Source organism: Uranotaenia lowii, chromosome 2, assembly GCF_029784155.1.
Source record: "Uranotaenia lowii strain MFRU-FL chromosome 2, ASM2978415v1, whole genome shotgun sequence".
Lineage (NCBI taxonomy): Eukaryota > Metazoa > Arthropoda > Insecta > Diptera > Culicidae > Uranotaenia > Uranotaenia lowii.
In genome coordinates this window covers 22,525,934-22,544,634 of record NC_073692.1, presented here as the reverse complement: position 1 = coordinate 22,544,634, position 18,701 = coordinate 22,525,934, and the positions used below count along the sequence as shown (strand labels likewise).

The following is an 18,701-nucleotide window of genomic DNA, read 5'->3' as shown; positions in this document are numbered from 1 at the left end:
GCAACCACATTCAAACCAGAAAGAGATGAATCCCAAAGAGTCAGCCTGCCGTACCACCCACCATTGACAAATAGTATCTGTAAGATTCTCTCTAAACATGGTCTGAAAGTGGCTTACAAAAGTTCAAACACTTTGAAAGATCGACTGGTTGCTCTAAAAGACAAAGTGCCACCGGAAGAGAGATCTGGAATTTATGAGATTCCATGTCAAAACTGCCCGGCCGTCTATATTGGGCAAACCAGACGGAAATTCAGAACCAGAATCAAAGAGCACAAAAACGCAGTAGATAACAGCAGGAGCAACGAATCAAGTGTAGCAGCCCACGCGTCAGAACTTAATCATCACATAGATTGGGGAAAGGTTAAGTTCAAAAAATGTGTACGCAAAGCGTCACATTTAAACGCATGGGAATCCATGTATATCACTACATCGGAAAGGCCACTTATGAACGAGGATGACGCTCCAATCATATCACCGCTTTTCAACCTGCTCAAACCAAGTTTTCAACAACCCGACCACCCTTCGACGAATACTATTGGATAGTATGAACATGTATTAGTGTTTTTCCTTCATCTAGTCAGTCGGACATCGTCCTGTAGATGGGCAACATCGAGCCCGAAACCGGTCGACAAAAAAGGTAAATTTAATTCCTTTTTCCGTTAGTAAAAACGTTAAGTGTCGTGTCCTGTAATACGTCGTGTGTTATTTGTGTAGCATAAGTTTTTACGTTTAGCACAACCATTAAAATGAGTCAAGTAGTTCTTTCTTAAGTTCTTAAATCAAATTGACAAAATCAAAGACAAAACACTTGAGAAATTATTAAAACAGTTTAAAAATTTATTGAAAAACAACATAAATTTAAAAAAAAAACAAATAAAAGATTGGAGATAAGATCTGGTTGCTTTATTTTTTCAGCACGTATTTGGGTCAGACAAATCCGGGATATTTTATTTTAAAAAAACTAACAAAATTCGGGCGAATGATTTTAAACTGACGACTGAAATCCGGGCACTATCCAAGAAAATTTTATCAAAACCTTCAAATTACTCATCAAAAATCAATAAAAAATTTTTTTAATTTTTTTAATTTTAAAATGAAAGTAAAGAAAATGAAGCGAAATCTTGAATTGAGCATATTGTAAGTATTTGAAGGAAAGAGAGAATTTAGATAGATTTTAAGAGAATTCAGAAAAGCTATAAATTCAAAACAATGAAAGAATTGAGCAAATAAAGAGGACTAGAAAATTGAGATAACAGAGTTATTTAAAAATATACGTTATATGTTTGAGAAAGTTCAAAAAACCTAAAAAATTTGAAGTTTTGAAGAAACCAGAAAGTGGGGAGCTTCAAGGAGGAAAGATAATGTTAAGGATTGAAGAAAGCAAATTTCAAGGAAATAAAAAAAAACCGAGAAAACTATGAAAGTTGAGAAGCTTAAAAAAAACTTAGAAATTGAAACCAATGAAGAGATTCGAGGTTAGAGGAAATTCGAAAATTAAATAAACCACGATAAAAAAGATGAAAATTGTAGGAAAAAGGTAAAGAAGAAAAAAAATGATTTCAAAGATTCAAATATTTCATTGATGTGAGATAAATATAGAAAAAATGCATTCACAATTTAAGAATTCTGGAAAACCAATAATTTTCAACGATAAATTGGGATTGAAAACTGAACATTCAAGAGAAAGTTTTCATAAACGAAAATTGTAAAGGTAGAAAATGTAAAGCATTCACGATTGAGAGGTGAGAATTGAAAAATGAAGATTTAAAATTGAAAAAAAAAAAAGAATTCGGAATTGAGAATTGCAAAATAAGGATTGAAAATTGAGAATTGAGAATTGCTATTTGAGAACTAGAATGAAGAATTGAGAATTGAGAAATAAGGATCGAGAATTGAAAAATGAGAATTGAGTATAAAGAATTGAGAATTGAGAATTGAGAATTAAGAAATTTAGAATTGAGAATTGAGAATTGAGAATTGAGAATTGAGAATTGAGAATTGAGAATTGAGAATTGAGAATTGATAATTGAGAATTGAGAATTGAGAATTGAGAATTGAGAATTGAGAATTGAGAATTGAGAATTGATATTTGAGAATAGAGAATTCAGAATTGAGAATTGAGAATTGAGATTGAGAAAAGAGAATTGAGTATCGAGAATTGAGAATTAAGAATTGATGATTGAGGATTGAGAATTGATAATTGAGAATTGAGAATTGAGAATTGAGAATTGAGAATTGAGAACTGAGAATTGAGAATTGGAATTGATAATTGAGAATTGAGAATTGAGAATTGAGAATTGAGAATTGAGAATTGAGAATTGAGAATTGAGAATTGAGAATTGAGAATTGAGAATTGAGAATTGAGAGTTGAGAATTGAGAATTGAGAATTGAGAATTGAGAATTGAGAATTGAGAATTGAGAATTGAGAATTGAGAATTGAGAATTGAGAATTGAGAATTGAGAATTGAGAATTGAGAATTGAGAATTGAGAATTGAGAATTGAGAATTGAGAATTGAGAATTGAGAATTGAGAATTGAGAATTGAGAATTGAGAATTGAGAATTGAGAATTGAGAATTGAGAATTGAGAATTGAGAATTGAGAATTGAGAATTGAGAATTGAGAATTGAGAATTGAGAATTGAGAATTGTTGTTAAATTTTTTTGTCATTTCTGTCATTTTTGTCATTTTTGTCATTTTTGTCATTTTTGTCATTTTTTTGTCATTTTTGTCATTTTTGTCATTTTTGTCATTTTTGTCATTTTTGTCATTTTTGTCATTTTTGTCATTTTTGTCATTTTTGTCATTTTTGTCATTTTTGTCATTTTTGTCATTTTTGTCATTTTTGTCATTTTTGTCATTTTTGTCATTTTTGTCATTTTTGTCATTTTTGTCATTTTGTCTTTTTGTCTTTTTTTTCATTTTTGTCATTTTTGTCATTTTTGCCATTTTTGTCATTTTTGTCATTTTTGTCATTTTGTCATTTTTGTCATTTTTGTCATTTTCGTCATTTTTGTCATTTTTGTCATTTTATTCATTTTTGTCATTTTTGTCATTTTTGTCATTTTTGTCATTTTTGTCATTTTTGTCATTTTTGTCATTTTTGTCATTTTTGTCATTTTTGTCATTTTTGTCATTTTTGTCATTTTTGTCATTTTTGTCATTTTTGTCATTTTTGTCATTTTTGTCATTTTTTGTCATTTTTGTCATTTTTGTCATTTTTGTCATTTTTGTCATTTTTGTCATTTTTGTCATTTTTGTCATTTTTGTCATTTTGTCATTTTTGTCATTTTTGTCATTTTTGTCATTTTTGTCATTTTTGTCATTTCTGTCATTTCTGTCATTTTTGTCATTTTTGTCATTTTTGTCATTTTTGTCATTTTTGTCATTTTTGTCATTTTTGTCATTTTTGTCATTTTTGTCATTTTTGTCATTTTTGTCATTTTTGTCATTTTTGTCATTTTTGTCATTTTTGTCATTTTTGTCATTTTTGTCATTTTTGTCATTTTTGTCATTTTTGTCATTTTTGTCATTTTTGTCATTTTTGTCATTTTTGTCATTTTGTCATTTTGTCATTTTTGTCATTTTTGTCATTTTTGTCATTTTTGTCATTTTTGTCATTTTTGTCATTTTTGTCATTTTTGTCATTTTTGTCATTTTGTCATTTTTGTCATTTTTGTCATTTTTGTCATTTTTGTCATTTTTGTCATTTTTGTCATTTTTGTCATTTTTGTCATTTTTGTCATTTTTGTCATTTTTGTCATTTTTGTCATTTTTGTCATTTTTGTCATTTTTGTCATTTTTGTCAATTTTTGTCATTTTTGTCATTTTTGTCATTTTTGTCATTTTTGTCATTTTTGTCATTTTTGTCATTTTTGTCATTTTTGTCATTTTTGTCATTTTTGTCTATTTGTCATTTTTGTCATTTTTGTCATTTTTGTCATTTTTGTCATTTTTGTCATTTTTGTCATTTTTGTCATTTTTGTCATTTTTGTCATTTTTGTCATTTTTGTCATTTTTGTCATTTTTGTCATTTTTGTCATTTTTGTCATTTTTGTCATTTTTGTCATTTTTGTCATCTTTGTCATTTTTGTCATTTTTGTCATTTTTGTCATTTTTGTCATTTTTGTCATTTTTGTCATTTTTGTCATTTTTGTCATTTTTGTCATTTTTGTCATTTTTGTCATTTTTGTCATTTTTGTCATTTTTGTCATTTTTGTCATTTTTGTCATTTTTGTCATTTTGTCATTTTTGTCATTTTTGTCATTTTTGTCATTTTTGTCATTTTTGTAATTTTTGTCATTTTTGTCATTTTTGTCATTTTTGTCATTTTTGTCATTTTTGTCATTTTTGTCATTTTTGTCATTTTTGTCATTTTTGTCATTTTTGTCATTTTTGTCATTTTGTCATTTTTGTCATTTTTGTCATTTTTGTCATTTTTGTCATTTTTGTCATTTTTGTCATTTTTGTCATTTTTGTCATTTTTGTCATTTTTGTCATTTTTGTCATTTTTGTCATTTTTGTCATTTTTGTCATTTTTGTCATTTTTGTCATTTTTGTCATTTTTGTCATTTTTGTCATTTTTGTCATTTTGTCATTTTTGTCATTTTTGTCATTTTTGTCATTTTTGTCATTTTTGTCATTTTTGTCATTTTTGTCATTTTTGTCATTTTTGTCATTTTTGTCATTTTTGTCATTTTTGTCATTTTTGTCATTTTTGTCATTTTTGTCATTTTGTAATTTTTGTCATTTTTTTTTGTCATGTCGCAAAATTTTTCGTTTTTTTCAGACCACTGTTAATTCAACTTTTCCATTCTTCTGTTTTTTTTTTCCAAGTTTCAATCCGATCTGGAACGACCATTCGAGCTTGCAGTATAACACAGCAAAGAAAGTTGGTGACCCAATTCTTTGAACATTCCACTTTCAGTCTGACAAAGTTGATTCACAAAAGAGCATTCAAATTGTGCAGAAGTGCATCTTGGGATTCCAAAAGTGAAAATCAAATCAAATAAACTTCATTGCTCTCGTTCATTTCTGGTTGAAGGGGTCTAACTTTTAAGCTTATGTTGCGAAATGTTGGCTATAAATGAGGAAATAAACATCTTAATAAGCTATTTCTCAGACCCGTTAAGTGGTTATTTAAATATCAATCTAAGCGAAAGACCTTTCTAGGACGATCCGGAACAAATGAGTCAAATAAAACGGTTCAATTGATCTGCTTTTATCCGCCGGACCTGGTCCTAGGGAAGATTAATGGAAAATGGAATTATTGGGGTCGCTCGTTATTGGAGACGGAACATTTGCAGTGCTGAAAATGAGACCACCTTCCTTCCTTTCGGTTCGAATCGATTGTGCATTTTTCAATGGAAGAAGGATAGCTCAGGGGAAAAAAATCATTCAACCGAACAGCTTCACCATTGTTGCAACCGTAAATCTTTCGATGGATTTTCTCCTCCGTATCCAGATAGCAGCGCGCCAGGTGAATGTTAGACAAATATTTATACCGCTTTTCGGACAAACAAGTCGAATCTTTGGGATGGCATCCCTCTTTCATTGTGTCGATGTTTTTTGATTATAAAAATAATACATCATGTTGATTGAGGGGCGGCTATCAATTCCGGCCGATTGGATTTCAAATGTCTCTATTAGTCAGCGGAAAATCTCGCCATCTCACGTAACCTATAAATAAATCGAATCAATAATAAAAACGGATTTGTCTCCGCGATAAAATGGCCCGGGCTTAGTCTTACGAAAAAAAAGGAAAGGAAATCACCTACCGAATTTTGATATGTCCTCCGGAAAAGACACCCTTAAACACAGCGAAACACTTCGAAGTGAAACGTAATTTTCGCCAAATATCCTGCGGCGATGCACGTGAGAATTTTACGCGAAACACCCAAATATGAAAGGTGCGACGTTGGGTGCTATTATTGTACCTATACATACTTATATGTGGACATGTGGATTGGGAAAACATCACGTAGCGCCATAAAATAGTCGAGAAGGCTTACGGCGAGCGCATTTCGTCCTGGCGGGTAATGAAGTGTGCCGGAATAAGCTCCTCGAACGGCGGCGTGATGGTGTACCTCGAGCAGACTATGATGCCCAAATTGATAGCAAACAGAGACCATAATAAGGTGTCAACAGCAAACTGATAGCATTTCTCGACGTTAAGTTTTGTATGAGAGCAAAATAAGGCATAATTAAGCTTTCATATATTTTTATTTTACAGCAAGCTGAGACCATATTTTGGTATCAACAGCAAACAGTCAGCAAAATTTAGTATAAAATTTATTTTGAAAGCAAAACAAGGCATGAATGACAGAATATTAACCCGAAATCAAATTTATAGCACCATTTGCTGTACATAACCCAATAGCAAAATTAGGCATCATTTGAGCATCTTCAATTTTGTTAACAATACAAATCTGAAATCAAAATTATAGCATAACCTGGTAAAGAATGCATTGTTAGCAAGCAGATTTCTAAATAAGGTTCAATAGTTAAACTGGTGGGTGACATAACTTTGTGTAAAATTCGAACTGATAACAAACTTGGAATCGCTAAGAAATCCTTAAATTTTGTGACCTAAGTAAAATTATATTTAAAAAAATGATATTCATAGACTTGATGACATCAGCTTGAATCTGTTTTATAAAGGTATTTTTTAATTTATTAACTTCATGAAGGCAGAAAAACTGTATACAAATTCTTACGTTATAATTAGGATTTTCATTTTCAACACTATTGTGTTTTTAAGAATCACTGATGGTATTCTAGGGTATCTAATTTTTGTTTTAGTCCTTCCTCGAATCTTATATAGGCTTTTGTTGTTATTATTATTTGGCAAAAATTGGCTTGTTGGAAAATTGGCAATGGAAGATTTTTTACATTCTAAGCACTTTTTCTAAACTACTTTAAAATAAAAAAAAAGTATCAATAATAATATAACGTATGTTATTTATTAATTTTCTTTTTGGTGTATCTAATATATAAAGATGAGTTGGACTATATATGTTTGTTTGTTTGTATGCACCTTATACAAATCCACACCGCTGAACCGATCAGCCTGAAATTTGGTACAGAGATGTAGTTGGATCAGGGTAAGGTTTTAGTAATAGTTATGAGCCCCTCCCACCTGAGAAAAAGGACCCTCCCATACAACGTTCTATTTTATTCTCACGAATCAAAAGTCATGGCATGTCATTTTGTCAACCGACTTTTTTCCCCCTTGGCGGGTTGTTTTCAGCATCACCATGGGCCAGCATTATAAACGACCGTCCTGAGTTCACGTGTACTGAACAGCAAATCAAAGCCTGCTAATGATTAAAATTTGGATACCGAAGTTTTGGCGGGCTTTTTTTCGTCTACTGTTCGTAGCACAGGGCACAAGCACGTGATTCTTGGATGAAATAATAAGTCTACTTTTGGGATAAGAAAAACTTATCGCATGTTAGGAATAAATTGATTTGAACAGTGGTTTTCAAAGTAGTCCCAACTGCCGTTGGGGGCGTTGAGAGTCAACAAGAATATGCAGTAGTTGAAGTATAAATACAATGCATGATTCATCTTCATTATGAATTCACTTCTTCAGTTTAATTACTATTTTGAGTGAAAACTTATTTTCCAGCTTTTAGGAACCAACAATATTCATATTTTTGGAATTCCTCATAGGGTAGGAAGCTATTTTAAGGGTTGTGAGTTGAAGGCTGCAATCTCAATGCTTTGATTGACGTGTAGAAATTTATACAAAAGGCAGGGTAGACAATCAAATCAATTCTGGAAAAAGTTGAAACCAAATACAACGCATAAAACTTTTTTGTAATTAAATCTGAAGTTGTTATTTCATACAATTTAATTTCTTTGGCCAAGTTTGAGTCATTTTTGGTCAACAATGTGTTCAACTCTGCCATCCAATTATGAGAAAACTAGAGCCTTTAGTAGTGCAAATTCAAACAAATGATTTCTAAGGATTTTTACATTGATCACTCTTCATGATAATCAATGGAATAGTTGTGTCAAAAAATAGAATAAATGAAATGAAGCTCAAATAAATTTTTTCATAATATTATAAAATGGGTGATTTCGGTTCCAATGTGATTTGTTTTTTGATAACTTTAAAAACTATTAATGAAACTTTTAACATCTAAAACAACTTATCATTCTCATTATAAGTACAAATTAAATTTAAATATACTACTCTACGATAGATCATTCATTTTGATAAGTGAGATAATCTTCGAAAGAGGTCGTGTACATATGTTTACAAGCCTATGATATTGGATTTTCATTAGATAACACATGGACAAGATGAAAAATACATTGCAATTGTTATCATTTGAAGATTATATAAAAAGACTAGATTTATTCAAGCTTCCCAAAAAAATTAAAAGTTGATGAGGTTGCCAGAATTTTTCCGGACGTCCGGACCGAAAAAATCTGGGCAATTTTCTGACACAATCCGCGTAGTTGATTTCAATATGTTTAACTCAAAATCCGTGCAATATCCGAGCAAATTTGGTACAATTCACGGAATTATTCAGTAGAAATCAAGAAGAGAACACTTTAAATATTTTTTCATCAAATCTCATCAGCGGATGTATTTAGACTTTAAAACAAGTCAGGATAAAACTTGCCATAAAAAATTCCTTTTTGTATGTTAAAATGAATTAATCCGGGTGAAATCCGGGCTTTTTCAAACGAAATCCGGTCAACCGGGCCGGACCGGATTTCCCTCAAATTTTGTGTCAAATATTCGGACAAATCCGGATAAATGTGAGCAATCTGGAAACCTTAGTTTAAAATTTTGTTCTTGATTCGATGAATAGGCATTCAAGGGACATTATTTTAGCAAACCTAACAAGTTTTTCAATAATGTTAAATCGATAAACTTTGTTAAAAATCTAATTAAAACTTCTAAAAGGCTAACAAAACTTACAAAGCTTACATGGCAAAACATGGTCAAATTTGTTAAAATGATGAATAAAAAGCTTTCAAAATTTCGAAACTCAAATCAATTTTTATTCATCTTTCATGTGAGCCCGAGCAAGGCCGGGTAAATCAGCTAGTACTTAATAAAATGCAAGAACAAATTAAGATTATAGATTTTAATAAATAATAAGCTTAGGGGCCGTCCACATACCACGTGGACAACTTAGGGGGGGGGAGGGGGGTATGAAAATGTCCACGCTTGTCCACGGAGAGGGGGGTAGGGGTTTGGGTCATGTCCACGTGGACAAACTTACCTTCAAAATATTTTCTAAAGGTGAAAAAAAATTAAGATGTTTAAATCAAAACCTTTCAAACCTTTCAAAGCTTTCCAGTTAAAGTTTGAACAATAAGCAAGTTATAAATAGAATAGTTTAGAAATTTAAAAATTATAAAATTATTTTATATCGGGAACTGATTAATTCCTTTTTTTTTAAATCAGCCATTTCAATAACAAAAAGGCAAAAAGTGGTGATTTCTATCTGTCAAATTAGATTTAGAAAAAAAGCAATATCAATTCTGTCCACGTGGACATCCGTGGAGGGGGGTAGGGGTTTGCCAAATGTCCACGCTTGTCCACGGAGGGGGGGGGGGAGGGGGGTCAAAAATCTCATTTTTCTGTCCACGTGGTATCTGAACGGCCCCCTTAGGTGAAATAACAAGGAATTCTTAACTGAGACTCAAATGAGATGTTTAGAGGGAATAGAATTCGCAAACATTTCAAATGCAATGAAAAAACCTAAAAATCTGTGCTTCGACTGCTTAATTTTGTGTTTGACTGGGTAATCACGAAATTGATATAACAGGTGTTCCAAATATAGATTCTACTCCAAACGAAATTCGCAGACGAACATATATTTTTTTTCTCATTCGCGAAAAGATCTTCTCGGTCTGTAATCTCTTTTCAAAGAACTTGCTATATATGTGTTTTGAAGTTAAAGTATCATTAAAGGAAAACAGAAAGCTCAATTTTAAGTTCAAATAATGAAACTCTGTTTTAATCAATCGACAAACTTAATTTTGCGTTAAAAATTGTGACAGTGAAGAGATGTTTTAGTTCTGGTTTAGATTACCAACTTTTGGGTTATATTTTGTCACCGTGTAAAATGAAAAACAAACAAAACAAAACAATCATTCATCTGTTGCTGCTCTGTTATCGCGATATTGTGAAACTTCGAAGTTCAGTGTGAAAATCGTTATTGTAGTGAATCCTGATGAGAATGTTTTAAAGTTTGTATTATTCTGCGCTTTAGATTTGTCGGAGAAAGATGGACAGGACCACGCACCCGGAAATAGAATCTTCCAGTTACATTTATTCCACCGCAGGTCATATTCGGGCATCCAAGATTTGAAGCCACCATCAAGAGTCAATGCAAATCTGATCAGCATTTTTATTTCTGTCGCGTTTGACGCCGACATTTGCATTATTCCTGCTATTTCTCGATGATAGAAGGACACTGCACTTCGAAAGTCGTCCGTATGAAAGTGCAATCGCAAAGAAACCGAAGCTCGACACATTGCTCTGCATGGAATGATCGACGTAACACTGGTTCAATCCGGGAGGAACATTGGCATACGTTTAGACAGATTTTCGTATCAAGTTCCCTGGGGTAAGTGATGCTTATAATTGTTCTACACAATATTCTTAGTACTGAAAACTCACATTTTGGATTCTCAGTAACATTTTTTTTTATTTGGTAACGAATGTCATTCAGTTTTTATTCATTTTCATCTGCATATTGATCTAGATTAACTCATTGATATTATGATGCAATTCTCGAGATGGATTTGACGATATTCATGACATAGACATTATTGTTTGTAATACTAGGTGATGAAAGCATTGATCTGGCTGGATAAAGTGGTTGAGACAACAAATTATGTTCTACTTATCCACATTAAATCCATAGTCTAAACAAAGGCGTTTTCGTTAACAGATTTTGTTTTTTAATCACCTACATTTAAAATATGAATTTAGGCGTTTATACTGGTGGCATTTAGAAATCATGTGTTTTAACTATTTCTTTTTTTTTTCTTTTTTTTTACTGCGACAAAGTATATGGTTGAGCGATGACCTAGCTTTCGACCTAGGCCCATTTCATAGCAAGTGTGAGCAACTTTTATTTGAATTCGATAACAAACAGCCTCAACATCTGGAATCCCGGTTTGACTATTCCGTCGAAGTTTTTTTTTGACAATTATTTGTATGTATATACCTGCACGTAAGTAGATAAAATATTTCTTACACCGTTAAAAAGCTAAGAGACCCAAAAGCATGATAAAATCATCAACCGAAATAAGATTAGTTTACATTTTTTTTCACGCCTTGTAACCTTAACCTTAGTTTTGATGAATGGATATAGCAAACTGCAATAACTGAACATGTTAATTTGAATAAAACAACTCAATAGCTTCGAAGCATCTATTTTTAGTCTTATATGAATTGTATCTGTTCTTGTTAATTTTCCAATACGGTTTTGCAAACTTCTACCAAACGTTCTTTATCAGGTTTCCAGAAATATATGAAATTGGATTTTTGCAGTTTTTTCCACATGATTTAAAAATTCTTATACATAAATGAAAATTTAAAACGTCTCTAATAAAACAAAAATGAAAATCATAATATTAAAGTCAAGTTCTTTGATATACAATTGAATTTATGGCCTCCAGGTGTTTTTTTTTAATAAATATAGATATTCCTAGAATTTCTTAAGTCTCAATCAGCTATAAACACCTTTCTGCACTGAATGAACAATGTTTGAGAGAAGTTTACACAATCGTATTAACAAAATTAAAAAAATTTTAAAAATGATTTATCAATTCAGATAAGTCATAATTTTCATCAGACTCAAAAAACTTCGAACAGCTCCAAACCTGCTCAGATGTGTTGTTTGAATAAAAATGATATTATTTCACTGAATCAATAAATGAAATGTCCGTTTAAAAAAACATGCATGAAAGAGTTAAAATGAGGAAAAAAGTTAATTTCTTCAATACTATAAAACTTTCATACAAGACTTTACCTAGGGACTGACTTGATGTTAACAAAACATATCTTCAGGCGTTTACAGATGTACTGATTTTTTGGCTTACATTTTTTTAGTTTGTTCGATTGAGAAATTAAATAGTTTGTACATAAATGCACTTTATTCTATCTTATTTTGCTACTGAAATGTGCTGTCTTTTATTCCATGCATATGTGAAAACTACGCAAATACTTGAAAGTTTTCATTCAAGCTTTTGTAAAACATAATTCCATTAAAAATCTACTTTAAATTCGTAAATTAGAAAATAATTGTATTCATTTAGCTGTATTTTTTTTGGATTTCTACTGCGATCAGTGAGTTAATCTATTTTAGTTGCATTAAAAAGGCGAAATTATTTTCAGTATTTATATCAAAAAGAAAAAGTAAATTAAGATTTCAATTGAATTTAGGGAACGATTTTGAGAAAAAAAAAAAAGAAAGCTGTATGGCAAAATATCAGCAAATTTTGCTATCACGCCTTGATAGTCAATATTGCTTCACTATAGGTGGTACACTGCCAAAATGAGAGCAACAATTTACAACATGATTGGCAAAGTGATGCCACATTCGCTTGTTTTGAGGGCCTAACGATTCCCTTTTTTTATTTTTCGAGAGCTTATTGATGTTAAATTTTGCTTTCAAAGAAATTCTATGGATGCTTTGAATTGGCATCATTTTGCTCTCCTAGCTCTCGAAAAACGAGGTGTAGTTAGGGTCTCAATTTTAGCAAAATTTGGTATCACTTTGCTAACCAAGTATGGAAATTTGTGCTCTCATTTTTGCTGTGTACCACCTTATGTCAAGCAAAATGAGACCAAATTTGGCTCTCAAGGCGTGATAGCAAAATTTGCTATAATTTTGCCATGAAAGTCTGCTCGGGGTCTTATTTGTTGTCCCGGAATTTTCATGAATATTGCATTAGTTTGATTGCCATGTATATGATGGTATGCGGTCCAATGGAAAAGTTTGACTCAACCTCAACTTTAATAACGATTGTCGGCGTGTTTTAAGGAACATTGTTGATTATATTCTGCAAAGGGTAGCTAACCATAAACATACACGAGGTCCGACTAACTACATAAAAGCTTATGAACTAATGAAAATTGAAACATTTCAAAAATAAGTTAAACTACTTGATATACATATAATCAATTGAATCAAATTTAAGGGGAAATAACTTCATTTATCATTAATTGCAAATCAACTATATTTTATTCTTTTCTTCTTTTTCAGGTCTTCACCATGCTTCCTCGCTCGGGAATATAGAAGCATCATCATCACAGGTAAGAACAAAATCTTCTTTTAAAATTTGAAGTAATTTAAGTTGAAAAATGAATTTTGAAAACAAAAAAACTGTCTTTGTAGGTAGGAACCGAGAAGTAACAATTTAGAAATGGATAATCTATTTCTCGATATCAAAAACACATTTATTTACCGTAGTTTTGATAATTACTTCTCAGCAACTTGTTATATTTAAATATCTCTTGATTTTGGAGGGGGAATTGCACAGCTAAATCGAAATATAACTTTCCGAGCTGCCTTTGATGCCCAAAATCGGTAGCAAATAGTAGCCGAAATTCGCTATCAATAACAAAATAATAGCTTTTTCAAGTTTCTTATTTTATTCGATGCCCTAATAAGGTTCCATTAAAGTGTTCCCCTGGGCTTGTGATATAGCTCAGTTGGCAAGTCTGTTGTCTCCTGAGCCGATGTCCTCGAGTTCAAGCCCAACAGTAAACATCGAACGCAGTTGTACCGGATAAGTTTTTCAATAACAATCCGCCAACTGCAACGCTGATAAAGTCGCGAATGCCATAAAGATGGTAAAACGACTATAATCGAAACAAAAAAAAATTAAAGTGTTCATCGATCAAAAAAGTTAGATCAAAATAAGAGCATTTTTTGTATCCAATTTTAGGAGATCAAAATTCAGGTTCATTAGCGTGTTCAAATTTTAATAGAACTTAAACCAAACAACGAATTAAGTTATTATCAGTCTAATATGCGCATTATTTTGTGTTGATTTCTTAGTTGAGCAAAACTAAGAGGCATCATTGAGGTATCATTATTCTACCTAAGACTTCATATTTCGGCGTACGCCGAATACAAACTAGGAATCTTCTTGAATTATATTTCATAAATAATGTATGTATGCCCTCAAAACTCGATTTGATAAATTCAAACAAATAATTAAGTTGAAAAACACAAAAAATATAAAATTTGTAAGGAGCTGTGTATTTTCTTAATCCGACTTCAATCATTTTTTTTAGAAAAGATCGGATCTTGAGAATGTTTGTTCTCGTATTTGTTCAGACTCACGTTTTAGTTATCAAATAATTAGTAGGTAAAATACCTAGATTTCGACAGTTTTTTCATGTTTTGTCAGAAAAACGATGTAAATAAATTGATTGACTAAAGTTTTTCATTTCAAGTATGATTGGTTATATGAATCAGACTTTTTTCTTCATTCTCTACCTTTTTTATTGATCAAAAGTTTCAAAACAACGATTTTATTATCCTTTTACTTAAACCTCTCAATGATCTAGTTATCGACATTCTATTTTAGTTTGCGACACAAAAAGTTTTAGTTTTCGACAAGCATATTTCCACCTCCTTTGTTAGCTCACGAATATGAATATTTGCATATTGGCATTGCTTGTCTACTTCACGGCGTTTTTACACCATGGAAACAGTATAAACATACCCAAGAAGATGAGTGTCGAAAAATAGATTATTTGGTGAATTTTCAGCGCTAGTTTTCGACAGCTTAAAAACAGTTGAAATTTAATAAAATGTTAGCAAAAAATATAAAATAAATTACCAAAAACATTGATTTTAGACCATTATCCATCTATTGATTCCTTTTATGTTGCTTTCAATGGAATGAAAGGGGATTTTTTTTCGTGATTCAAAATCATTCTTATTTGGTCAATAGCATTGAATTTCACAGCTAATTTAGAATGTTACTTTTATATTATTGATTGACTACTATTGAACAACTTGTTATGAAGATTTTTTATATTCAACGTATACTAAAGTGGGAGAGGAAAAATAGAAAAATATGAACACAGGTAGCTTGAGCCACCAAATAGAAAAATAAGCCTTTCATTGAAAATTAGCTCCTGTCGAAATATAGAGTATCTACCTAATGGTATGAGCTATCCTGTATGAAACTATCGAAGAAGAAAGTATTTTATGCAAAACTTTTGTCAAGAAAAATGTCAATTTTCAAAAAGTCATCTTTTCTAAAATGCAATTTCTTCAGGCTTACAAGTCATAGAAAAATGACAAAAAAACGTTTTAAAAATTTCATTCAAATCTGTATTTTAATGTTATTAATGTTTTGAAAAATAATTGTTTAAGATGTCATTACAAAGATTTCAAATTAAACCGATAGTTTTCTCAAGGTTATTTTTTTTTCATTTTTATAATTGCATCGTGTTTTTGAGAAAAAAATTTACGTAAGAATTCAATTTTAATCCAATTATTATAAAGGCCCTTTTTCACTCGTAACCGACAAGAAATTAACTAACAGCTATCAATATAGTGTAAATATGTTGAGAATCTAGAATACACCAAAATCTTTGCATTCTAGAGATACTCCAACAAATCCTCGAGGAGCGAGAGTGAGCCTGTAATAGAGCGCAGCATGTCGAAGCAAATTTTTAATGTTTTATGATTATAATTTTAATGGCATGTGCGGCGGAATGAAAACTAGAGAGAATTTTATTTTATAGAATTTGAAAGAAAGGTGGATAGACAGGCATTAGTGCGCCAATAGGAGAAAGCTTGACAGGTGTTGAAATTTTAGGCTAGAGGGCATGTTGATGAAAAGCTCCCATGAATTGCTCCCGCCTTTGCTCTGCATTAGCTAACTATACATGAGAAACCCAGAAAGAGAATTCCCATGTATAGCGAGCCCAATGGTTCGAGAGCGTGTTTTTACGCACACTTCAAACGAGCAAAAAACGTAGCAACCCATGGGCCTACTGAGCTTTCCTTATGCGAGAACAGTTCTATCGACGTTGCCATTATTTCAGATTCGCTGCGAATAGTTGCTACTTGTCGATTTTTTCGCATTTCACATTTTATCTATTCCGCGTTCTTACTTTTTGGCCAAATCGACAAGTAGCAACTAGTGGCATTAGCATTAGCAGGCTAGTGAAGTAGACAATGTGCAACTCGAGACCCCATACACCCAACCTTCGGGTAGTGGTCATATCACCTCTTGTCTGCAACTCCGATTCTCTACCTCCCCGTGGTGCTAGCTGGGGTGCGAGCAACCTTAGCGGAGATCGGGAACCCAACCCCGGTGGATGCTTTGGTCGCATGCAGACTGAGTTAGGGGGCTTCGTACGCGTCTGTTCTCCATGTCAGGGGCGGCGTGCGGAGTGCAACAGCGTCCTGGTGGTGTTCGGGACCCAAAACAGCAACATCACGACGGTCCTCCTGCGAGATAGTGGGGTTAGCTGCGGGCCTTGCGAGCCTGTGACTACAAAAAAACATAAGCAACGAACAACGAACAACAAATTTCGGATGGAAATCGGCAAAGACCCACGCGACGAAAAGGGACTAGCGATTGGAAACTTGGAACATGGAACTGCCGATCTCTAAATTTTGTGGGCAGTACCCACGTGCTCTCCAACGAATTGAAGAGCCGCAAATTCGACATCGTAGCGCTGCAGGAGGTATGCTGGAAGGGCTCCACGGTACGAACGTATCCAGATGGTCGTGCCATCTACCAGAGCTGCGGCAACACACACGAGCTTGGAACAGCTTTTATAGTGATGGGAAAGATGCAAAAGCGCGTGATCGGGTGGTGGCCGATCAATTCACGAATGTGCCGGTTGAGAATCAAGGGCCGGGTCTTCAACATCAGCATCATCAACGTGCACAGCCCTCACCTCGGAAGTACCGGTGACGACAAAGACGAATTCTACGCGCAGCTGGAGCGTGAATACGACCGTTGCCCAAAACATGATATCAAGATCGTCATCGGGGATTTCAATGCTCAGGTCGGCCAGGAGGAGGAATTCAAACCGACAATTGGAAGGTTCAGTGCACACCAGCTGACCAACGAAAACGGCCTCAGACTTATTGATTTCGCCGCCTCCAAACGAATGGCCGTACGTAGTACCTTTTTCCAGCACCGCCTCCCACACAAGTACACCTGGAGATCACCGTACCAAACTCAATCACAGATCGACCACGTTTTGATCGACAGCCGGCACTTCTCGGACATCATCGACGTCAGATCCTGTCGGGGCGCCAACATCGAGTCGGACCATTATCTGGTGATGGTGAAGATGCGCCCAAAACTCTCCGTAGTGAACAACACGCGAAACCGGCGCCCGCCTCGGTTAAATATCGCGCGACTGAAGCAACCTGAGGTCGCGGTAGACTACGCGCAATCGGTCGAAGCAGCGGTGCCGGCAGAGGGCGAGCTTGACGAAGCCCCTCTCGAGGACTGTTGGGATACCATCAAAACAGCCATCAACAGTGCTGCGGAGAACGTCATCGGTTATGTGGAGCGATCTCGACGGAACGACTGGTTCGACGAGGAGTGTAGGAGGGTGATGGACGAAGAGAATGCCGCGCGGGCGGCAGTAGTGCAGAGAGGCACCCGTCGAAATGTGGAAAATCACCGACAGCGGAAGAGGCAGCGAGTTCGACTTTTCCAGGAGAAAAAGCGCCGCCTGGAGGAGGAGGAGCTCGAGGAGCTGGAGCAGCTGCATCGTTCCCAAGAAACACGAAAGTTCTATCAAAAACTCAACGCATCCCGCAAAGGCTTCGTGCCGCAAGCCGAAATGTGTCGGGATAAGGACGGGGGTATCCTGACGGACAATCGTGAGGTGATGAAAAGGTGGAAGCAGCACTTCGATGAACACCTGAACGGCGCACATGCAGGAGAGCGAGACGGTGGGGGAAGGTACATCGCCGGCGTAGCCAACGACGAAGACGAGCCACTCCCAACGATGAGTGAAGTTAAGGAAGCCATTCGCCAGCTGAATAGAAACAAGTCGGCTGGGAAGGATGGCATCGCAGCTGAACTCATCAAAATGGGCCCGGACAGGTTGGCCGATTGCCTACACCGGTTGATAATCCGGATCTGGGACATCAGGCCGGCTTTATGGAGGGACGGTCTACGACGGACCAGATATTCACGTTACGCCAAATCCTCCAAAAATGCCGCGAACACCAAGTCCCTACGCACCATCTATTCATCGACTTCAAAGCCGCATACGACACGATCGACCGTAACGAGCTATGGAAAATCATGGACGAGAACGGCTTTTCCGGGAAGCTGATCAGACTGATCAAGGCGACGATGGATGGAACGCAGTGCTGTGTGCGGATTTCGGGTGAATTGTCGAGTTCATTCGAATCTCGCAGGGGGCTTCGACAAGGTGATGGTCTATCCTGCATGATGTTCAACGTGGCGCTAGAAGGTGTTATTCGACGAGCGGTGGGCGAAATGCGGGGCACGATTTTCAACAGATCCAGTCAACTTATTTGCTTTGCCGATGACATTGATATAGTCGGTAGATCATCTGCGGCGGTGGAGGAGATCTACCGCAAACTGAAACGCGAAGCAGGAAGGATTGGGTTGATGATTAATACGTCCAAGACGAAGTACATGCTGGCCTGCGGATCCGAGACCGACCGAACCCGCTTGTCCAGTAATAA

At 34.5% G+C, this 18,701-nt stretch overlaps 1 protein-coding gene across 1 annotated transcript in view; it reads left to right on the top strand.

Annotated features, from left to right (window-relative positions):
- The window catches only part of LOC129741151 (uncharacterized), a 380,499-nt gene that overhangs the window by 234,379 nt on the left and 127,419 nt on the right, over nt 1-18,701 (top strand). The window contains exon 4 of the mRNA XM_055732859.1: nt 13,248-13,297. Within this exon, the coding sequence (XP_055588834.1) occupies nt 13,248-13,297 (50 nt within the window). The remainder of the gene's footprint in view (nt 1-13,247; nt 13,298-18,701) is intronic.